This window comes from Pseudorasbora parva, chromosome 15 (assembly GCF_024679245.1).
Source record: "Pseudorasbora parva isolate DD20220531a chromosome 15, ASM2467924v1, whole genome shotgun sequence".
In the NCBI taxonomy this organism is placed as follows: domain Eukaryota; kingdom Metazoa; phylum Chordata; class Actinopteri; order Cypriniformes; family Gobionidae; genus Pseudorasbora; species Pseudorasbora parva.
This window is the reverse complement of record NC_090186.1, coordinates 13,804,888-13,829,711: the sequence shown is the minus strand read 5'-3', so window position 1 is coordinate 13,829,711 and position 24,824 is coordinate 13,804,888. Positions and strand designations below refer to the sequence as shown.

The following is a 24,824-nucleotide window of genomic DNA, read 5'->3' as shown; positions in this document are numbered from 1 at the left end:
GGATAATTATCCTATCCGTTCTCTTTATTGTTAGACATCCAAGTATTTGATCTTTGTGTTTCTTGTGTATGTTTGTGTGTATCAGGGTCTTTGGCACCAGTATGGTGGAAGAGTATGACGAGATAGCCGATTCTCAGTACACCTCAGAGAGAACCGAGTATCTGGATGAAGATGGTGAGATCATCTTTCTGAACATTGTGTGGCTCACAGAAACCGTGTACATTTTGATAAATGATGTGGGTGACTGTGTACAGCAGTGCGATGTGATGCTTAATTGTCAATACATTGACATTTATCACATATGGCATAACTTTTGTTCTTTAATATATTAGTAAATAATTTTATTCTGTTATATAATAGTAAAATGCACTTCTGTACGGCAGAAGACTATATTTGTGTTTTCTCTTTCTCAGTTGTACTGTGTGTCAGTTTGCTAATGCCATTGTCTTAATTCCAGACTTCTTTTTTGTTGCAGATTATCCACCCGGCTACCTGCCGTCAGAGGACAAGCCATCAAAGAATCTGCTAGGCTCTGCCACAAGTATGTCGTGTTCCTCCTTATTCTTCTAGTGCTTTTGATTTCATGAATATAATATAATATATATTAGGGCCGGGACTTTAACGCGTTAGTTAAGATTAATTAATTACGGGACTTTAACGCGTTAATTAATTACGCAAAAAAAAAAATAACATAATTTTAACCACACTTATTTTTGCACCGCGGAACGTTTTCCAATGAATGAGTTTCGGCGGACCGATTATACTGGAACACCAACTAGCGTTCACGAGTCACGACAACAACAAACCATAGTGAACATGAACGAAGAAGCTGATGAGACCGCTTTGCTCGGCCCCTTGGATGGGAAATTTTGTTTTAAAAAAACGAAAGGGTAGAAGCGTCGACAAGAGCATGGTTGTGTGCAAGCTATTAAACAAGGAATTTGCGTATCACCGAAGCACATCGAGCCTCAAATATCTCAAATATGCTTTTGCTAAACTTAATGGCAAACATTGCGCTGGTCTGCTGGACTGAAATAAATAAACAATATTTTGTTGATTAAGCTTATGTGTTCAGTCATTATTCAATGGTATACTAAAAATACATGTGAAAAATTACTTCTAATTGTTCTCAGGTCAAATATTTATGTTCAATTAAAATGTGATTAATTTCAATTAATTAATTACAAAGCCTCTAACTAGGAATTTAAATGAATTTTGAATCAATCATTAATTTTTATTTATTTTTTTACAAAAGGGCACAACATACTAGTACCATTGCACTTTACTTAACATACACACAAACTGTAAGAATATTACTTACATTGATGAATAAATGTTAGGCTATTAAATAACATCCTCAAACTATTCTTTCTTGATACAGTAAAGTTAGTAAGTTGTTATGAGCCACAGTCATCAAAATATAGAAAACAACTCAAAGTAAAAAAATAAAGTGGGTAAATGTTACTACAGTTACCATAGTAAATGCATGTAACATGAACTGGTAATAAAACATGTACACTAATCCTGATTAAAAGAGTGAACACCATACCTGCATACAAATCCTTCCCAGCTAACACACAAAGTACCATTTACATAGTTTATTGGTACTCTTTTAATTTCATGACTTACTAATTGAAGATGTAACTACAGTGTTGTATGCTCGTAATTTCATTAACACTACAGTGAAGTGATATTAAGCATGTGTCACTGTATCGGTGCGTGTAATTGAAGAACACAGTATAATGTCTGATAGGACAGGACAGTACATTTTTCTGGGGTGAGGAACTTTTTATTTCATTAGTTATGAAAGTAACGATAAAATAATGACACTGACATATATCTGAAAGAAGATACTGAGTCAGGGCAGCAATCCAAGTTGATCATACTCCAGTTTACTCAAAGCTTCTAAGTAGGGCAACGCTTTTGCGAATAAAAAAAATTTTGCGCTTTTAATATGCCATTATTTTTTGCTCATTATCTTCTGTATTATTCAACAGAAATGAGCAGTGAATCATTGTATATATTAATGGTGGGAATCTTCAGGATCCTCACTGTTCGATTCCAAAACAATTCTTTAACTTTTTTCTTATTCATTAATCTTACTTTTTTAAGTACTTTTAAAGTAAAGTACTTTTTTTTTTTTTATAATTACACATTACATGTTAAGAATTTTAAATATATAAACCAATATAGCTTCAAAACATAAAGGCTAGTAAATAATAGAGATAAAAAAAAACATAAGCAATGAACGAAGTGCTTTCAGTATTTAAGAGTATCTGAACTGTGGGTGATTTTTCTCATCTTTACTGTTGTTTGAATATTAATAATGACATAATCGAAAGTGGGAGATCTGCACACACACTAATGCACATTTCTCTTTTAAAACATAAGATGTGGTTTGTCCTGTCTGTTTAATTCCAAACTGTTCTTTCCTGTAAGCCAGGCCTGTAGGCATAACATGCCAAGTTTATGCTGCTTCTGCAGACTGCTCGCGTGTCACATGACCAGACTGTAATCGCAGTCCTTTGCGATTGATTGTTACAAAATCATACTGTGATTTTTATCGCAAATGCAATTAATTCGTTCAGCCCTTCTTCTAAACCGGTTCTAACTTTAGCATGTTAGGTATAGTTCCAAGTTCTTGCTTTCAATATACACACACACACACACACACACACACACACACACACACACACACACACACACACACACACACACACACACACACAATGAACCAGTTTCCTATTTGATTGTCTAAAGCAGAATGTAAATGGAATGTTTAGATGTGTATTTTTTTAGTTTATCAACTATTTAAAATAAGTTTCCATTTAAATGATTAAGAATAAGTTGAAGTACTTTTATTTTAATTATAATTGATAAAACTACAACTGAAATAAAAAGAAATGATAGCTAAAAAGTAAATAAATAATGTAATACATAAATAACCCATGCAATTAATCAAATGTTTAATGTGATTAATTTATGACAGCTGTAACTCATTCATTCAATTTAACAACTTTATAATGTGTATGTAAAACTGGTCTTAGATGATTCATGCACAGTGCTTTGCCAGTCCCTAGTAGGGCACTCATTTATCAGTAAATATTTTACAGAACACAATTTATTGATAACAATAAGACCAAATTACATCAAAATCGAACAGAATAAATTTACTGGTACTACCTCACAGTAAACATACTGGCAGGTAGGCTTCCTACTTCCTCAATAATTCAAGAGATCCTCGCCTTTGGGCAATTAATATTAGATTTTAAGAGCTTTGTTTGTTGCAGAGGAGAGAAAAAATCAGTTTGTGTGATGCCACAATTTGACCTTTACCCCAGTTGCATACATTTAAATGCTTTTTTTTTCTTTTTAGATGCCATTCTAAACATGGTAAACAACATTGCAGCAAATGTGCTAGGGGGGAAACCAGAGCTGGAGGACGGCGCTGAAATGGAAGGTATGGACCTGATCTCTGTTTTGCGCTTGGATATTAAGCCTCCCTGTCCTGAGTTTGTCCTGAGCAATTACTGCACTTATTTGCTCCTCTTTGCTTGGCAGCTGTTTGTGACTGGTGAGGGCTGTCACCATGCCAACAGTGCTGAAACTGTGAGGCCTGGCAGTGAAAGCACGTCTTTGATGGCTTCTGTAGCTGAGCTTGCCAGCATCAAACTCTCCCAGGGTGTGTGTGCCTGCCCAGAGAGAGCTGCTACAAAATGCTGTTCAAACACGCATGTGGCTTTCCTAAATGCAGAAGTGAAGTTTAAAAACACTCGGCTGCTCTCTATCATGACCATAAACAGTCTAAAAGAGAAAAGACTGTTTAGCAAGATATTTTTACAATGTCCCTTGAGAGATTGGAGTCGAGTGGATAGCTCAAATTTTATATTAATTTTGTTAAAGGAAAGAATGCCATAGGCTGTTTTTATTTACAATTTTTTTAACGGTTAGATTGTTTTTTTTTAACAGCCAATACAAATATTTAGACCGTAGGGTGGTCAATAGCGATATAATATAATTTGTTGATCACAAAAAAAGATGTAATTTATACCAATAAAATGAATGGACCTATACTTCCCCAATTACTGGCAGGCTTAGTCTTTTCAGAATAACTTCCCTGAATATCTTAGCATCCATGTGCATCGCAACCATTATAATGTGACCTCCACTAATTACACCCTTGGTAAAGATGAGCAAAGATGGCTGTGAAAATAAATCTGCATCGTTTATCCTTTTAATCTTTTATGCCAAAAAATTCCAAACTTTCATTGAAGTAAAACAATTGAAAGTGGGGGAAAATCACATTTTAAAATAAATGTTTTTCTCCAATGAACATTGGCCACAATTATTATTGGTACCCCCTAGACATTCTTATGAGTAAAATATCTCTGAAGTACATACAAATTCATATTTATTTTTTAAGCACACCATTGTGACTAGAAGCATGAAATTGTCCAGCCATGATTTCCTGTTCCACAGGAGTATAAATATGAGGAAACACAAAAGCCAAATTCCCGTAATCATTCATCACAATGAGTAAAACCAAAGAATATAGTTCTGATGTGCAGCAAAAGATTGTTGAGCTTCACAAAACAGAAAGTGTCTGTAAGACAATAGCCAAAGCATTGAAAATCCCCATTTCCACCATCAGGGCAATAATTAAGAAGTTCCAATAAACTAATGATGTTATAAATCTGCCTGGAAGAGGACATGTGTCTATGCTGTCCTAATGCATGGTGAGGAGGAGAGATTGAGTGGACAAATACTCTTCAAGGATCACAGCTGGAGAATTGCCGTGATTTAGTTGAGTCATGGGCCAGAAGGCCTTAAAAATATGATCAAACCGCACCAATTAATTTTTGAAGGGAAGATCAAAAGCCTTTTCATAGCCGCCTTTGCTCATATTTACAAGGTGTGTTATTAGTGGAGGGCACTGTGTAATGGTTGCGATGCACATGGTAGGGTGCCAGTATTAGTGGAGGGCAAAAACTAGCACTGTTTTTTCAGCTACATAAAACAACTTAATCCTAATATGATTATAATTATTTAAAATATTTTAATTAATATATTTGCTAAAATTGGCTAATTAGTTATACATTTTGAGCGAATATAACCACTAGATTCATATTCATGAGCCATGATGGTTTCTGCACCCTTTAGTGGCATATGTCAGTTTATATATATATATATATATATATATATATATATATATATATATATATATATATATATATATATATATATATATATATATATATATATATATATATATATATATATATATATATATATAAATAAATAAACTTGGATGTTAGAAAGTAACTTCCCGTTTTTTACACTTCTTCCTCATTCTTCAGTAGGATTGTGTAATTATGTAACAAGAATTCAGAAAATGACTGCTATTCCAATGCTGTCTCTGCTGTTTTTTTGTGTGTTTTTTTTAGATGTCCTTGTTGTTCTGGATATACAAATCATGCCAAGCATTTATATAATTTTAAGCTTTCAGAGATCATCACCTGTTTTTAGTTAAGGGCTTTTTAGTTTAGTTTATTTGTATTTGTGTGTTTAATCTTGGTCACTTTTTTTCTGAACAATGGCTTCTTTGTGTTGAGGTTGGGCAGTGTGCAAACCAACGTTCACGTTCCCCTTTTCCTTTCCTCAACTGTTCTTTCTCTCATCCTGCTCAGGAAATGTTTCCTCTGGGACAGAAAACGTCACCCAGCCGTCAACAGAAAGCACACTCACGCCAGATTCCGCCCCCACTGAACAGCCCGCTACGTGAGTCTCATTCATACACACACACTCACTCTCTCACACACACCCCCTGATCTTCCAGCACTTTAAACCCCCAAATGCTTGCTCAATACTGAGCCCTGAGCTAGTCAGCGTATTCCAGCACAGACTGGTTTGAACTGTTTGCTTGCATACAAAGTCAACCACAGAGTCTTTTTTCTAATAAAGTACAAGCTTATAAAACTCTAATAAACTGTGGCTAGCTCATAACCAGGCCCAGACTCAATATGTTGAATTATGCAGAATGCATTTAAACATGGTAAAAAATGCGATGAATGCAGTTTAGAAAACTACAAACTTGTTGGCAGCTGAAAGCATAATCAAATTGGCCAAAATATTTAGTTTAAAAAAAAATGAAATTTTTGTCATCTTTTACTCACCCTTGCACCCTTTGAAACATTAGATTACTATACAAATTACTCTCCAAAAAGTATTTAATTACTTATTATTACTAATTACATTCTAAATCCTATATCAACCTGACTAGTTGGTTCAAGGATAGACAGGAAACGGCTCTTTTAATTAATTCAAATAAATAATATAAAACTACATAAATTATTCTTATTAACTGACCCAAGTATTACAAATGTGAGAAGGATACATAAAACATGCATTTTAAAGTTAGACTTTACATTTTGATGTTAATTCCACTATTGTATTATATATAATTGTTCTACAGTCTATACACAGTATTTAGTTCAATTACATCAAACGTAACTGTAATTAAATTACAGAAAATAAAATAATAATCCCTTTACTTTTTTAAGGGAAAAGTAATTAAATTACAGTAACTAATTACTTAGTAACTAGTTACACCCATCACTGACAAGGTGTATAGATATGCTATATTATATTTATTATTCTATTGCCAGTGTTTCTGTAGTATTTTTTTATATACTATTGGTCTATTTAATAATATTTTAAATTGGCTTTTATTTTAACATTTTTAGGCTTAATTTAGTAATTAAGTTTGTGCTTTTGTTTTTGTAAAAAAATTATTTTAATGTTTCTATGTAGCTTTTATTTTATATTCTTGTATTGTAGTACAATATTTTTTAAACTATTTTTTTCCCCCCCAAGTATTTGTGTTTTATTATAGTGACTGAAATAGATTTTTAATAGTTTTAGTTGACAACAACCCTGGATTTTGCATATTTTGTTCAAGCTTCACAGCCTTTTCCTCATTCATTGCAATTCCTGGTCAATATTGTAGAATTTCTTCCGTTATGTTTCACAGTTTATGTTGTTATAAATCCAGTATTTTTTTCTTCTTCGCAAATGACAGAATTTGTATTTTTGTGCGAACTATTCCTTAAATAGTTATGTGCTCATAACTAAGAAGCAAACATTGTTCAACATTGGATAAAATTAAACAGGCAATTCGATTACTAACATTCTGGGTTTTTGTACATTCAGTCTGGATATTCTTGAGTTGGATCCCACAATAGTGAAGGAGGACACGGAGTTTCCTGTTCCTGAGTCTCCTTCAGAGCCTTCCCCTGAGGAGAGTCGTATCGTCATCCTCATCGAGGAGGACGAAGAGGCCACTCAGCCAACGGTGACCCTGCTCGAGGAGGAGCAAGAGGAGGAGAAAAATCTAGAGGAGCTGTGGGAGAGGGAGAGTGCCACATATTGTGGCCACCTCTCGACTTTGTCCTGCTTGGCGTCTTTGCACGAACACTTCTACTGCTACTGTTCAGCAGCTATAGCACTACAGCGTCAGCGTAGAGACCGCCGCCACAATGCACAGCACAAACACACTGACACAAACACTCAAACTGCCCCTCAGCAGTCCCTCTCTACCATCACCCCAACCCAAGAGCCCCCTGCGCCCTCTGAGAAACTTTCAGAAATAGAGCAGCCATCTCAGGCACAATCTGAAAATATTTCCCCCACTGAAACCGTGGCTCATCCGCCTCAGTCCTCCAGTGGGGAATTTGCAGTGAGCGAGCAGGAGCTTCCACCTGAAACCATCATCTTGGAGCCCAGCCGCACCTCCACTCTTCCCTCACAAAGCTTCTCCGACACCCCGACTCAAAACATACCCGAGTCCGTACCCATGGGAGAGCCTAAGGACCAGCGTCTGCAGTACCTGGTGGAAATCCCAGAGACCCGTGCCCCCGTGAGCATCTGCAGCAGCGTCCTGTCTCCCACCTCCTCTATACTCTCCTCCACCACCACTGAAACCAACAGTCCAGAGACGGACCCTCTCAAACTGGAGCTCCCCATCTCCACCAAAGAGGAGACAGTTCAGCCGTTGCTTACCCACACCCGCCCCGCTGACATCCCGCCTCCTACCGAACTTCCCATCCCTCTTCCAGAGGCCACAGGGGTTGAAGGAACTCACCACAGTGCAGTGTCCTCCCAGCCAGAGCTTTCCGAAGCCCCTCTTTCTCAACAAGAGGAGACGGTGGACGACATTCTGCTCCCGCACCGCACCGCCGGAGAGTTTTACGCAGAGCAGCAGCAATCGGCAGAAATGGGACATGGAAATGGAAATGGCAATGGGAATCAGGTGCATGGTTCCAATCAGAAGGAATCAGTATTCATGAGATTGAATAACAGAATTAAAGCACTGGAGATGAACATGTCCCTCAGCAGCAGATACCTGGAGGAGCTTAGCCAGAGGTACACACACGCATGCTGCCAAACTTAAAATGATCATTGTGGGACACATTTTCTTATTCTTCTGTTCTGCTGTCTCAGGTATCGCAAACAGATGGAGGAAATGCAGCGGGCTTTCAACAAGACCATCATCAAACTGCAGAACACCTCCAGAATTGCAGAAGAGCAGGTTACTATCAGTCACAAAACAAATTTCGGTTTGCAAAATTATCAGCAGAAAATGCCATTTTCAGGTTTTGGCCAAAAGAGAAAAATGCCCAAAAATATGAGCTGAAATTATTTCCCGCCCCTGACTGTTCAGCGCTCGGGTTTCATTCTTGCTCCAGCTGTTATCACTGCGCTGCACTGTGTGACGCTCTGTTGCTCACGGCCCATGCAAAAAAACAACAACTTTATTATCTGTTATTTATCCAACTAATGGCAATGGAAAAATGTCTTATTTTAAAGACATACTTTTTCAAATTAAAATAAAACATTTATGACACTTTCTAGCTCTCACAATGCCATTTAATTTAATGGATTAGTTCACTTCAAAATTAAAATTTCCTGATCTCATCCAAGATCATGTCTGTCTGTCTGTCTTCAGTCGAAAAGAAAATATTTTTTTTTAGGAAAACATTCCAGGATTTTTCTCCCCACCATTGACTTCTGTTGCAACCAAAATGTTGAAGGTCCAAATCAATTATAACATGTGGATAACTGTTTTACATCGGTGTGTTTTAGGACCAGAAACAAACAGAGTCTATACAGATGTTGCAGAGCCAGCTGGAGAATGCCACCAAGATCATGCTGAACCTGTCTGCCACTGTTGCTCAGCTACAGCGAGAGGTTTACAAACCTTATAATATTCCTACCCCATCTAATGCCTAATATAACAGCCTACCCAGTAACGTATATTAATATTTAAAGCCTGTTGTGCACTGTGTGTTGCAGGTTTCTGACAGACAGAGTTACTTGGTGCTGTCTCTGATCCTGTGTCTGACGCTGGGATTGCTGCTCTGTATGCAGTGCTGCAGGAGCTCACCCAATCACAACACCAGCTCAGCCATTCCCATGAGCAACCACTACCCCAGCCCCAAGAGGTATAACACATGCCAAATGTGTCAGAATGCAATTCATAACACAATGCATTCTTAGTGTTGCTGCAAGGAGTTCTCTAGAGGCCATTACTGTCATCTCCAGTTAGATTTTTTGTCACAAACACTGATGAAAGAGTCGAATCAAAATGACATTACTTAGTTTTGATTTATATGATTTATGTTTGTTTTTTGACAAGAGTAAAGCAATCTTGCTCAGCAAGCTAGTAAAAGTTATGTAAACGGTTGGCAAATGTATATAGCTAGCAACATGAATAGTAGAATATCCAGTTTAATAGCTCAGAAATTTCAAGGTAACCCCTTGTCACAAAGACGCATCAGCACAGCATTTCTGTTGTAATAGAAACTGTTATATTAAATTGTAGTAATATTTATGTAGTAATACATACTTTGTAGTAGTAACTGTTTTTGTCCGGTAATGTACATTATGGACTGAGGAACCCAACATGCTTAAAGCGCATTGGCCCAAACGTTCACGTCTATATTTGGGCGCATTTTAATATTTTTCTATTTCTAATTCTCAGGTGTTTTTCCTCATATGATGATATGAGTCTGAAACGGAGAGTTTCTTGCCCGCTCGTTCGTTCGAAGTCATTTCAGCTGCCTACATCAGAAGGTAAGAGTCACCTTTGACACTGAGTTCTGATGCCAGAGCACTCTTATCTCTCAGTCTTACCCTCTCTCTACTCCTCCCCTTCATATAATGCACATTGTTTCACTCAGTAGTGGTTCTGTTTTTTTTTTTTAGCCAGACTCAATTCCACCATATTCATTTCTCACAGCTTGAGAACCCAAGATGATGCCCACTAATATCACACCTTCCTACTTAACATGTGGCTTACTTTGTGTTTTTCATTTTGGCTATAACTCTCAGAACAATCACGCCTTGTGTATTAAATAACAAACCGATCATTTTATAGCTTGAACTAGTTTGCTGTCGCTAGTTCCATTGTGTCTGGCGATGGTTTAATATCAGTGTGACCTATACTGGAGCACAGTTTGTAATTGAAAGTCAGCACAGTCATTCATAATGTGTGGTCCCACCAGAGTCAGCTGATCCGATACATGGTAATAGTAATAATAAAAAAGGATTTAAAAATAAAATAAAAATAATAATAATAATAATAATAATAAAAAAAATACACGCACTCTAATTATTATATATATTTGTACATTGTGAATTTATATTATTATATAAATTCAAATATATTATATACATTTATTTTATATTAAAATAAATTATAATATAAATTATATAAATATAAATTATATTATATAAAAATGTCATATACTAAGTGTATATGTCATTCTCCTTTCAGGCAGATATAATTGGAGTTACATTAAAAAACAATTCCTGGCTCTTCCAAGCGTTATCATGGCAGGAAATGGCAGCCCATATATAAAGTGAGGAAAATAAGTATTTGAAGACCTGCTATTTTGCAAGTTCTCCCACTTAGAAATCATGGAGGGGTCTGAAATTGTCATCTTAGGTGCATGTCCACTGTAAGACATAAATCTAAATAAAAAAAATCTCAATGCATGATTTTTAACAATTTATTTGTAAGATACAGCTGCAAATAAGTATTTGAACACCTGAGAAAATCAATGTTAATATTTGGTACAGTAGTCTTTGTTAGCAATTACAGAGGTCAAATGTTTCCTGTAATGTTTCACCAGGTTTGCACACACTGCAGGAGGGATTTTGGCCTACTCCTCCACACACTGTACATATACATATGTGTGTATAAATTCACAATGTGCAACATTTTTTGCAAATTTTGTTTGCTTAATACCTGCAGTCAAACGATGGCTTCATTAAGAAAATTTAAGAGAATCTAATATTAGAAACTACGCAAACACAGCTAGCTACACTGAACCATCCTCACTACTTTAAATGGCAGAACCTTCCTATTCTTTTTTTGTCCCTGCTATTTTTCCTCTCACATTTTGCTGCAGTGTGTGTGTGTGTGTGTGTTTGTTGGACCGTGTGAGCTCACCATTTGTTTGTGTTCATAAGGCAGAGGTTGGATATTTTTAGCACATAATGCTTTTGGCTGGCACACGTTGGATATTTGCAAGTAGTAACAACAGGAAAATGGGGTACATTTAGTGGATTATTGAGTGTTGCATATATAAATATGCAAATCAAAAATTGACTTTTAAATGTGTCCAAATGACATAATTATGCAACCAATTAATGCTGCAGCCATGGTTACCACATGCAGACTTTGTTGGGAATGAAACAAGTGAATTTAACAGGGCGGACTCTAGCCATAAAAAACAGGGGGAAAATACTTTGACAAGTCTGTGTATGACTTCAGCTACTACTTGCAAGTGCTGTCATGCTTGTGTTATTGTTTGCCATACCATTCCGTTAACCTGCCCCCTCTCTCCCCTGTTTAGTAGGTCCTGATGACTTGTACATTGTAGAACCTCTAAGGTTTTCTCCAGAGAAAAAGGTATGGAGTTCGTTTTGGCCGCTGTGTGTTCATGACAGTAGTGGGACTGAAGCTGGGTTTCAAAACCACTCACTGCTCTTGCCTTTGTTTTTGCCAGTTTTTTTATTGCATTGATTCTGTAATAACCGTATTAATTACATAACATATTTCTTAAGAAATCCTATGGTAAATGTGAAGAGCAGTGAGTGTTTTGGAATGCAGCTTTTTCCAGTTAGTCTCTTCGACAGGCCATGAAGTTAACCGTTTCTCTGCTGACTGAGAAATAGGAATTACATTTTCTGATTCAGATTACATTTTAACCAATCTCATTCCATTGACAACAATAATGAAAAAAACTGAACAAAAATACCAAAAAAGATGATTATCACATTGATATTATTATTATTTAATTAAACTGCAATTTTCATCCGGTTTCATTTCATGTTGTCCAATAATTGCTCTGATTAAATACTCATGAACCTGAAAGTGCACAACACACATTCCTTGGTTCTATTTGAGTTGGACATTGAACATCAGTTCATTTATTCAATAACTGCACTGAACCACTTAATAAATGAATGAGTATTCGCAACAATACTAAGGATTAGTCGAGGTTTAACTAGTTCCCTAAAGCATAACATGAGCTCTAGTGTGGCTAGTCTGGCAGAGCTGATAGTAAAGGCCTGTTTACACCAACGGAAATGAGAAATGTAAATGTTACCTTGGAAGACATGCAAAATTTCGAGTTGGTCTGAACTAACATTAACAGCTGTTAAGATCAAGATCTTTGTTTCACCAAACGTTTGTCTTGGTGTGAACAGGCCTTAAAGGTATAGTTCACCTAAAAATTACTATTACCCAATAATTTACTCCCCCCTCAAGTCATCCTAAGTGTATATGACATTCTTCTTTCAGGCAGATACAATTGCAGTTGTATTAAAAAAACAATTCCTGGCTCTTTGAAGCATTATCATGGCAGTAAATGGCAGCCCAAAATTTTAAGATCAAAAGAATTGCATCCATCCATTATAAAAGCAATCCACACGGCTCTTGTGGTTAATAAAGGCCAATGGGTTTTAGTAAGAAAAATATAAATATTTAACACGTTAAAAGGTCCTGTTCTTCGTGATCCCATCTTTTAAACTTTAGTTATTGTGTAATGTTGCTGTTAGAGCATAAATACGGCCGGTTTCGACTACATCCCTGCACTTCCTTCTGTAATGACGTCACTAGAACCGTTTGTTGACTAACCCTCCGCCCACAAGAATACGCAAAATAGGGGGCGTGGTCTTGTTGCTCTCCCACGTGGAGAAGAGCGCACATTGAGCACCTGCATCTCCCTGTTATGGTAAGAGGTGGGGCCTTTCCGGGCAACGTGCGCTAAGCTGCTGTCCAATCACAACACAGGAAGCACTGGCCCAATCAGAACTCATTACATATTTCTGAAGGAGGGACTTCATAGAACAAGGAAATCATCAAGCCGTTTTTAGGACAGGGAAAAGAGCGGTGTACAGATAAGTAAAATCTGTGAAAATCTCTTTTTTTTAACACATGAAAAATGGAACTATTGAAAGTGTGAAATGTTATATTGCACACTGTAAACACAATCAAAGCTTCAAAAACACAAAAAATGGGACCTTTAAAGTAAAATATCTAGCTTCCGGCAGACCGCCTTCCATTTTCAACAAAGAAAGCATAACTGGCGCGACGACACCGGACGTAGCATAAGTGTATTAAACTGCAAGAGGTGTAACTCTGCATTCACACGGGGTGTCTGCCTTAATGCTTCTTATTTACTTTAAATGGGTGACGTCATGCGTTGAACTGAATTGTGGGTTTTGTTGCGTCGCTTCACTTTTCAAGCGCCAAAACAGGCGTCATCCAATCAGATCGCCCTATACAAATACCCTAGAGCAGATGCTAGCCAATTGTGTTTATGCAACCCTAGAGCAGACGTGTGATTGGCTGTTGTCACTGACAGTCGCATCAGCACAAAGTTTCAGCCACGCCCTCCATCAAGCGTTAACGCCTATGCCCCAAGTGAATGCAGCGCTAAACTTTCTTTGTAAGTTGAGTGTCCGGTCCGAAGGCGGTCCGAATTTTCCATTTTATAAGTTTCAGCCACGCCCTCCATCAAGCGTTAACGCCTATGCCCCAAGTGAATGCAGCGCTAAACTTTCTTTGTAAGTTGAGTGTCCGGTCCGAAGGGGGTCCGAATTTTCCATTTTATAACATGTTAAATATGGATATTTGTCTTACAAAAAACCCATCGATTTGATTGTATTCGTCTGAAAGGAGACTTGTCATATACACCTAGGATGTCTTGAGGATGAGTAAATTATGGGATAGTTTTCATTTTTGGGTGAATTATCCCTTTTACTTCTCTACAAATGATCCTTTGTGTTCTTTGCCGCTCATGTGTATCATCAAATTGTCATAGTGATTGCATTATTGTGCTGTCATTTCTTGATTTCTCTTCTTAGTGTCTGTTGAAGTGTTCACCCGTGTTCAAACTCACTCAGCACAAAGACGGTTACAGTGGCTTTAGGTGTTCAAATACCTCTCTAAATGCATCATTTAGACTTTAAATCATCTCTCTATTTTTGTGTCTTTCAGAAGAAACGCTGCAAGACAAAAGGAGGGGAGCGAGTGGAGACTCTCCGGGCCTCCGCCCCGTCAGTGACAGCCGTTAACGGCGGCCCCAGGTGCAACGACGAATCATCTCTTCACTTTCTGCCGTCAATGTGCAACGGCTACACGTCCACCTGCTCATCCAGGGATTGTGTGTCAGAGAGAAGCTCAGAGAGTTCTGCTTCTACGCTGTCGGAAGAATCTTCCGGCACCGCCCCCTCGATAAACGGACACGAGCCCGTCCTCTGTGACAGGGAGCCTCCGCTGACCCTCCCTCCAGCCATGAGCAAGATGGAGAAGAGGTCTCTGAAACGACGGCGGTCCAAGAACGCAGAGCAGCAGCCGGAGGGCCAGTGTGTGAGGGAGATGCTGCACGCGCCCCTTCCTGTGACGGTCATGCCAACGCTGGAGGAACTTATGAAGGGAAAGGCGGACCTGGGCGTTTCCACATTTGGAAGGACAGCTGTAACGGGACGAGTTTGAGTGTTTCACATCTTTCTTTTTCTTATTCCATCTCTGTCGTTTTGAGATTTTATTGTCAATGGTGATCCTGACACCATATTCACTACATCCTGGTTCACAGAACTTTGGTTATGTGCCTTTTTTATCCATTCGGGATTTTTCATTATTCCCTTTAAGTTTTTTTTCCTACTTTTCTTAAATTCTTCTTGGGAATATTATGACTGATAAACATTTGCAAGTATGAATGCGTCCTGATTTGATGTTCTCCTGTCTCATGTAGATGTGGCGCTGCATCACCGCGATCATGGGAACTGTTGATGCTGGCAGCCCTGCATCATTCAACATCTTTCTCTACACTAACATGACCTTGAGATTTCCATTTCCTCTCTCACTGTACGTTTAACGCTCTCACTCACTGTCCTTTCCTTCCTTTGTTCGAAATGAAAATCTTGTACATGTGATTGTGCTTCACTCTGCAGCAGTCGTTGTCTGTGGTTAGTTTATGGGACCAGTGATGTCACGTAGCACAGGGCTTCAATCCAGTGAACAGAGCTGAATGAAGAACAGATCCAGTCCTTGTTAATTCTGTTTTAATTCATGTCTTCTTTTACAGCCAAATTAAGGCTTGTTTCTCTCACCATCTAGTGTGACCAACAAGTTCAGGCTGGGCCTGAACACACTCAAACTCACACACTCTCACTCACACTCACACACATTCATACGACGTCTCATGCTCAGTCTCCAGCTTTGTCAAGTATGTTTACAGTTCATTTTCCTCATGTTCAGTAGAGCCTTCATAAGACACATGCAGACATTATTTTACTTTTTTTTGTTTTGTTTACACACTTTATATATACATGTACACGGGGAGTTTGTAGGGGACATCCAGTTATTTTTAGTGGTAATTATTTATGTATTTATTTATTTAAATGTGACCCAGGCTCTATGAGATCACGGTCATGTGACATGAGATGCAGTTCCCCCTTCAACCTCCAAGATATATTACATACACAAGTGGTACGGACAACAACTTCCTGTTCTCCAGGATATGCGCACACTGCCCTTTTTTTGGGAAACTTAATTTGATATTAATTTATTTACCATTCAAATCCATTCTTAAATCAAATGAAGCATCAGATATATCCATTCTAATGCTCAGCATGATCATGGAGATGTCGTACATCATTTTCAATGGACATCCGATCGACTGCTTCAGTTTGACACATCTGGCTGTGATTCACTCTTCCTTGCTGGATCTGTTCGGATAAACTTTGAGTTACTGGATTCCAGGTGAAATCATCAGAATGCACAAGCTCTAGTATTTGCGCAAATATTATGCATGTCCAGCAAAGCAACCTTCTGGTCTGTCCTACCTGTCATGTACATGTAAAGATTATATGTATGTGTTCTGCATCCTCTCTACTTGCACACTCCATGTCCCTCTTAACACACTTTTTATGTATGTATGTGTGTGTGTGCGCGCGCGTGTTTGCTGCTTCCATAGTTGTTTTAATGCACCTAAGAGACCATTTGACATCCCAGTGGAGTTTCTCTGTCAGACTTGTGGGCTTTATGTGGTGTCTAAGATTGTAACTCATGCAGAAGATCCCATTATTAACCTTTTATCAAACTGTGGGGTTTAGGAAAAATGTGAATTTGCATCACAATTTCAAAAAAAGGGAAAGATTGGGATGGCGCACAACAATGGACCATCTCTGTGTGATTTCCATGACACGTTCCACTTTAAAATGTTTTACTACTTTTCACCTTGAATGCTAATTGATATATGCTTGTGGATTTTGTGTTTATGTATGGATGTTTTCTCAACCAGTGTGTATGTGGAGGAGTATTTGGAGCTGAATCGTTCCAGTACTCCAGTGAGTAGAGACAAGACCGCAGCGTGTGTCTCTCCTGTGCACTTTTGGAGAACTCCACATGCCTTTGTTTTTCTACACCACACCTTGTGCAAGAAGTGCTTTTTCAACACAGGCTTTCCTAAGTATGGCGCCCTCTAGTGGCTAATTTATTTAAACGTCCGCTAGGTGGCGCCCAAATGAAATCTCATAGTCTGTGAGAACGAACTGCACAGTATTTGATTTTGATTTCCAATTGTAACTACAGAAGTGTAGTGCCATTAGAAACTGTGAATTTATAAATAAAACCCTTTTTGTCTTTATCAGTGTGTTTGGTTTTATTACGGTGTTAATTCATCTGTCACACTATAGAACAGCCATAAAACAGTGGCTCAGTGACAGAATTAGCCCTTGTATTAGGAGATGCCCCCCCATGCCCCTGGTGGTTTCACAGACAAGGCTTAAGCCTAGTTTCAGACTAGAATACATGTTTGAGCGGTTTTAACTAAAAGCAACTTGCCCTGACATTTATTTATATATATATATATATATATATATATATATATATATATATATATATATATATATATATATATATATATATATATATATATATATACACCTCATTGCCATAGTTTTGTCTCAAGATGTTTTGTCTCAAGATGATTTTTTCTTTTCTTTTATAAGACATGTTTGTAAAAGCTACATTGCCTTCATCCTGGTTTTAACTAAGCCCTGTCTGTGAAACGGTGGGCCTATTGCACAAAACTAGGAAGGGATTAAGGTGGGATATCTTGGTGATCTTCTCAACTGTATGCAAAATTTAGTACATCGCTGTCGTGTAAACGTACCCTGAAGGCACACTCACACCAAGAACAATAACAAAAAATTACTATATTGGTGGATAAATTGAGCCAGGATCACCAAGATATCCCGGCTTAATCCCTTATAGCTTTGTGCAACAGACCCCAGGCCTTGATTTGCTGTATGTGCATATTTGCATCCACATTTCCTAAGAGATCCATAAAGCGGCCAGGAAAAGGACTAATATTTTTTTTTATATTTTAATTAAATAAATAAAAAAATCAGATACCAAAGAACATGATAACTCTTGGTTTGTAGTAGTTGTAATATATTTTTATAGAATACTATAAAATATGTGTGTATAAAGGTTCTGTTCAGCTGGAATTTTAGTTATTTATTATGGATTATTTGCTCTTAGTGTTTTCGTCAAAACACTCCGCTTTTGCAATATATCTGGTTAATATTTACATTTGTATCGGGTCAGTGGCGTCAGGTGACTTTTATTTTGAAGTGTCTACAGTAGCAGCTTGGTCACTCATCCCTGCTGTCGGTACACGATCCGTTCCACCTGCACGATCCGTTCTACGCATGCGCATAATTACGTAGTAGAAAACGTCACGGTTTTCCTACACTATCGGTACAAATGAAACACTTGACGGCAAGGCGGCACAATTTGCGTCATATTTGTGTTACATTTAACAGCAGGTCTGTTTTGATGCTTTTAAATGTAACACAAAATAAATAGCAAAGGACGTGAGTCGTTACATGAACGTATGATCAGTTTCCTCCTTACTTTGCGATTCATTGCTGGTAACGTTATTAGGCTTAACTTACTAAACTTGCCGTGTTTTGGTCTGAGGTCAGTACGTTAGTATTGTCAAAGACGGTTTGTGCCGTTTTTTAAAATTAATATCTGCTAATAGTTAACCTTTAAATTGAGTAATTTTGTATTAGTATGGGTCTATATAGGCTATCTATGTAATCTAAATGAGGAAAATAATCCCTTCAATGTTGTTTACAGAAGACAAGGGACATATCGCATCTGTTGATATAGACTAGTTTATGTGAATATTAAACAGCAAAAAAAAAAAAACTATTTATGCTACGTGTCCTGACTCCTGTGTGTGGGGGTATGAATGGCGCTGACCCGCAGTTTACCTCAAACGCATAGGCCTACAAAGAATTGCGCTTGACAGTCGTGTGTTTCCATCTCATACGAGGACATAAACGCATGTCCGTCATCTCCAGAGAAAGTTCGGTTTTACTTGAGAAATATATCACTGTACTGTAGAGTTAAAGACGTCTCAGTGTAATACAAATACTAACAATATTGCCTACACAACTCAGAATTTGTGGGAAATTTAATAGAAACTAAATTAAAAAGAAAACAATAATAATGTTGTTTTATGAATTAATTAAGTAGCTATAACCTCTTTACTGGTAAATATTACAGCAAACAAACATCACAGACAATGGCAGACCAATGCAGCTCTTGCATAATGCCAATAATACTTCTATAATGACTTGTGTAAAATTATTTTCAATGTTTGATGTTGACTGCTATGTGTAAATGACTTGAAAGAAGCATTTGTTCACACAGAAGTTTTATTTATGAGTACAAATTCACACACACACACACACACACACACACACACACACACACACACACACACACACACACACACACACACACACACACACACACACACACACACACACACACACACACACCTCTCTCCCTCTGTCTCCCACACACACACACTGTCCCTCTCATGCAGAGTGTGGGGTGCACAGTCACCCAGATACACCCACACTAACAAAATGTATATGGGTGACTGTGCACCCCAACTCCAGCATTTACTCTCAGGTTGAGGGTGTCTTTGCAAATTATCATGAATGTTTCCATGTCCTGGAGGTTTTCAAAAATAAACGTAAAAGGCTCCATGGCATCACAGTTCATCAACTCCAGCTCCCTCCATGCTTTCCTTCGTTCATCATGATCCATGGACATGTATTTTGGTTCTTGCACCTGGCCAGTGAAAAGCCCAACACTGTTCCTCACAATGTATTCTGCCTGGTACATATGTTTCAATGTGAGGGGCAGCTCCTCCACTTCTACTTGTTCCTCCTATGACAAAGTAAAATACCATTAATACAACATAAGATGTTTTGGGTCTTTCAAAAGGGGCCTTAAGACATATTTTCAGAATAAATTAAATAGTTATTATTAGTTATGTTTTTTTATGGTTTTATATTGTATTTTCATTAGGCTATTAATTGCGAACCTTTGTACTGTTTTTATTTGTAAGCCACTTTAGACAAAAGCATCTGCTAGCTCAAATAAACCATAACATGCACAAAGTAAATACAGGTAGGTCTCACAAAATTTGAATATTGTGGAAGTTTCAATAATTCAAATTTACAACGTGAATCTCATACAATATGTAAATTCATTAGACACTATGCGAAATATTTCTATTATACATGTTCATTTTGATTACTACAGCTTATATCTAAAGAAAACCCCAAATTCAGTATCTCACAAAATTAGAATAGCACATACAACCAAAAATAAACAAAAATTTAATTACAGAAATTAGGACGTTTTCCCTGAACTCTGTCAACACGACTCACTGTCAATTAATCGGCAGCAGTCTGCCTTTATCCAGATACAGCTCAGATAACGTGACAGTAGTGTATAAAACTGTTACAGTCACCGACATAATATTTCTGTCTTCATCACAGCACAGAATAACAAAATACGTCCATAAGAACCTATTTATTATTTAGCGTCCGTAAATTAAAACAGTGGACAGTATATTAGTTCATCATTTGTGTTCTGCATTGGGCTATGTGTAAATAATACGAAAATAAAAACTGCATGTAGGAGTGAAGAGGTTTGCTCCAGTCCTGTAAACATTTTACTGCGATTAACTCCTTACTCTGATCATTGGAAAAAAGCGCATTATTGGTGTACATTAGGGATGTCAACGATTAATCGATGATCGATTAATTGTCGATAAGACATTTGATCGATAAGACTTATCGATCATCGATTAAGCAGGGTAATGCGCGTGCGTGCTGCTCAACCGCGAAACGGGAGGAAAAATGAAGCGAGCGTGCCCGAGTTCTATTTGGGACCATTTTACAGCTGGAGTTACTCCTTCATCATGACCGCAAGTTTGCATGTGCATTCGAAGCCTTTTGTTTTGTGCAAATGTAAGTTGTAATATTGTGTTTATATTGTGCAGGCCTATCTATAGCTGATTTATCTCATAAGGATGCATTTGGTTAATAATTAACGTTAGAGGCGGTAGTTAAAGCATGGTGGTGATCAGCTTCAGCTCCAACAGCAATGCACAGCTAATAATGACTATTAACACAACATTAATGAGAACACTAGTGTAATAAAACATTGTGATTGTTAATTATTTGGGTTTATTTGCCGTGTGTTTCATTGCGTTGATCCAGGAAGAGCACATGCACAACATGAGTCACGCATTCTGACTCGAGCATGTAACTTAGTTCAAGTTCACTTGTGCATTCGCATCAGATTGTGCTGAAGTATTTGAAATATTACATTTATTTTGTAACATTATATATGTGATGAATCATAAAGGATGCGTTTCTCTTAGTGAAATAAAACGCACTAGCAAGTGGCTTCAGTCAGTGATGGCTACCGGTTTTCATTCAGTGCTTCGGCTTTAGCGCATACAGAGCAATGCATAATAACTATGATTGGGACGATCATATTATATACCAGAAATGAGAACACTATTTTAATAAATGGTTGTAAAGTCATTGGGTTAAGGTGCCGTGTTAAGAGCGTTCCAGGACGAGCGCGTGTACGCGTCTCCCATAGGCCTTTTCACAGAACGTTGACATGCACTTCAGGTTCAGCGCTGTTGTGTAAAGCGACTTCCGGCGTAAACAACAATGGCTGAAGCAAGATCGAAGTGTCACTGTAGCGTCCCTCATTGCACAAATAACAAGCAGCGACAGCCATATTTAAGCTTTCATGCTTTTCCAAGCGACGGCGATCTGAGAAAGAAGTGGGTGTATGCTATTCGACGTGTAGAAGGCCCGACGTTTACGATCCTTCGAGGTAGCACATTTGTTTGTAGCCGACACTTCACCGACGTAGATTACACTGCCGCTACTGGACGTAGGTGCCTCAAAAAAGGGTCCGTCCCGATTTATTTGGAACAACTGGGGAGAAACTTCACGACAGTCGGTTTACAGAAGAGAAAGAACACGATCCGACACTTTGCCTGTCCTTTCCTCTGATGACACACAAGACGACAACATAGTTCCTGAGCTAACAGCTGGAGCAGATCTAGAGCAGTCACTCCTCTTCCAGGTATTTTTATGCATTCCTGAAAATTATTTTAAAGTACTATTAAATAATAGTAATTTAATTAAAATCAATAAGTTTTGAATCATATTAATTCATATAATTTGTTTTGAATCAAAGGACAGATAAATATACATATAAAATTGTATATCAGTCAGGTTGTATCATTTCACGTATCTCACAGCTTGCATCGTGAAAGAACTTGTATCCTTTGTTCAGTCTTGAGTGTTGAGAGATTGAATGAAGCTCCACGAGTCGAAAAACATCCGCTGATGTAAATGCCGGTAGATTCTTCAGCGATGTTGTAAACAGTACCGCAGCTGAATCCATTTCGCCAGAAGTCGTTTAACACAACAGCGCTGAACCGGAAGTGCCTGTCAACGTTCTGTGAAAAAGGCCTATTCTGAATATGAATATCAGCAACTCAATTCAAGTTCACTTGTGCATTCGCAAAATTTTGTGCAGATATAATTTGTAAAATTTTGTTAACTTTATATAAATCTGATTAATCTCATATAGGAAGCTTTTTGTTGAGTTAAATAATGCGCTAACAAAGAGATTCAGTGCCTTGCCTTGCCTAACTTACCGGTGTTAATTCAGCGCATCCGCTGCAGTTCAAACAGCAACGCACGACTAATAATAACTATGATTGGGACTGTCACATTACATAACATTAATGAAAACAATATTTTAATAAATCGTTTTGAATTAATTGGGTTGAGGTGACGCTTCAGCACGTTGTTCTTGGAAGTGCGTCCACACATTCTGAATAACAGATCTGAGGCGGGGTTCGTGTTGTATTACAGGTTATATTTGGTTATTAAATCAGTAATTTAATTAAATTATAAATCCATTTGACTGTTTGTTACGATCTTCTATTTTTGAATATATCACATGATGTAGCATATGTTGTATACATCTATATAATGTATCCGTTTCAAGTTTTACATTTAATTCAGTAATTCACACACTTTTCCAAAATATTCTAATTTTTGGAGACCTATATAGAATGCATACGTGGAAATGGTTGTCTGGTTAGTTTGGCCATACCTTGACTATTTGGGGTCGATAAAGCCTGTAAATCGGTGGTAGGGTGCCTGCCATCAGTTGTTCTGCCTCCTCTGTCCAGAAGGCAAAGCGCTGCCCTAAGTTCTGCCCATGCCTATTTAAAAGTATGGTTCTGTTAATGCAGCACAATTGTAAAGCAGACATTGCAAGCAATGTTTTAGTGCTTGAAATGTGTCCTACCTTGCGATCGAAAATTTCTCCAGGATCTGGAGACACCACCACTTCCGAATAGATGGTATGTCAGTCTGTAATATACATGTAAAATTGGAGTCTTGCATTGTTTGTTTTTTAACATTCTTGGATACATACATTACATGAACTACAACTTACATCCAAAAAGTGAAACATGGCACCAGTACAGATGCAGAGGGCATACTGTTAAAGAGAAAAATAATGACTTTCTGTGATAGACAATGTTTTTACAAAATGAATGCACTTTTTGTAACACATCACTTGAAGATATTAAGCATTTATTTTTTGTATTGCCCTTTTTCTATTTCATTTTGGACTGACCTTAAAATAGATATTCCTAAAATTACTATTCCACCCATTACTCCTAGCTGCTGCTACCCGTCTCCACTCACTTACCTCTTATAGCAAAATTTTTAGCCATGCGTGAGACCTTCTTCTTCAACGCCGCATCCACTAGCCCGTAAACCAAATATCGCTGAACGGCATCGTAAAGGGCAAACTTCTCTGTTTTTCCTCTGAACTCCATTTTCATTCTATAAGAAAAAATATTTTTTTCTGTCAGAAACCCTTCTCTGACACCAAATCCTGTCAGAAAATATTACATGCTACTGTCATTTCTTCACAACTTTATAAAAATCATGTATGCAATATGAAATAAGGTGAACAATTACTTTTAAAAAAAACAAATTTCTGTCAGAAACCCTTCTCTGACACCAAATCCTGTCAGAAAATATTATATTCTACTGTAATTTCTTCACAACTTTATAAAAATCATGTATGCAATTTGAAATAAGGTGACCAATTACTTTAAAAAAAAACAAATTTCTGTCAGAAACCCTTCTCTGACACCAAATCCTGTCAGAAATGATTACATGCTACTGTCATTCCTTCACAACTTTATAAAATCATGTAATCAATGTAACCTCTGTTGTCAGTGTCATCTAGGCCTTATCACTTTATTATTTATTAGATTTCTTTGTTAGTCGTGAAGTTAGTTATAATATTTAAACAGTTTGTGCAAAAATAAAAAGTTACTCACCTCTGGAAATAGGCTTACTTTGTTGCCGAGTTGTTGCTGAGTGGATGATTTGCGTAAGAAGGGGGGCAGTGGTATTAAACTTGACAGCAGTCCAATCAGCCAATCAGAAGATATCTCCAAGGCACATGATGACAAGATGGTAACCTCTGGCCAATGATTTTCAATGATTTGACCCCAAACCCTCCCACCGATCTCATACTCATACATGCTCCACTCTCCCATAGTCATACTTTGTAATTAGCAACAATAATAATAAACATAAAAAAAAAATCGCCCATAGTCTGCAGCCAGACGCTTCTCTTTTCTTTTGCTGTGAGTGAATGAAAGTCTCGTGGTATAAATTTGCGCATGCGTGGAACAGATCGTGCAGTGTCGTAAATCGTTGCAAAACAGTATTTTCATTTGCGCATGCGCATTTTCTAAAGAGTCTACTACGCATGCGTAGAACGGATCGTGCAGGTGGAACGG

At 37.6% G+C, this 24,824-nt stretch overlaps 1 protein-coding gene across 6 annotated transcripts in view; it reads left to right on the top strand.

Annotated features, from left to right (window-relative positions):
- suco (SUN domain containing ossification factor) overlaps nucleotides 1-17,222 on the top strand; it is a 57,132-nt gene extending 39,910 nt beyond the window's left edge. For 5 of the 6 annotated variants that reach the window (XM_067417175.1, XM_067417174.1, XM_067417172.1 and 2 more), the window contains 11 exons: nucleotides 86-174; nucleotides 476-541; nucleotides 3,377-3,460; nucleotides 5,688-5,778; nucleotides 7,210-8,421; nucleotides 8,500-8,587; nucleotides 9,142-9,246; nucleotides 9,352-9,500; nucleotides 10,040-10,131; nucleotides 11,919-11,974; nucleotides 14,570-17,222. In XM_067417175.1, coding sequence (XP_067273276.1) covers nucleotides 86-174; nucleotides 476-541; nucleotides 3,377-3,460; nucleotides 5,688-5,778; nucleotides 7,210-8,421; nucleotides 8,500-8,587; nucleotides 9,142-9,246; nucleotides 9,352-9,500; nucleotides 10,040-10,131; nucleotides 11,919-11,974; nucleotides 14,570-15,067 — 2,530 coding nt within the window. In that variant the 3' untranslated portion in view covers nucleotides 15,068-17,222. The remainder of the gene's footprint in view (nucleotides 1-85; nucleotides 175-475; nucleotides 542-3,376; nucleotides 3,461-5,687; nucleotides 5,779-7,209; nucleotides 8,422-8,499; nucleotides 8,588-9,141; nucleotides 9,247-9,351; nucleotides 9,501-10,039; nucleotides 10,132-11,918; nucleotides 11,975-14,569) is intronic. The other variant, XM_067417176.1, reaches the window with a different exon arrangement.
- The last annotated feature ends 7,602 nt before the right edge of the window (nucleotides 17,223-24,824 follow it).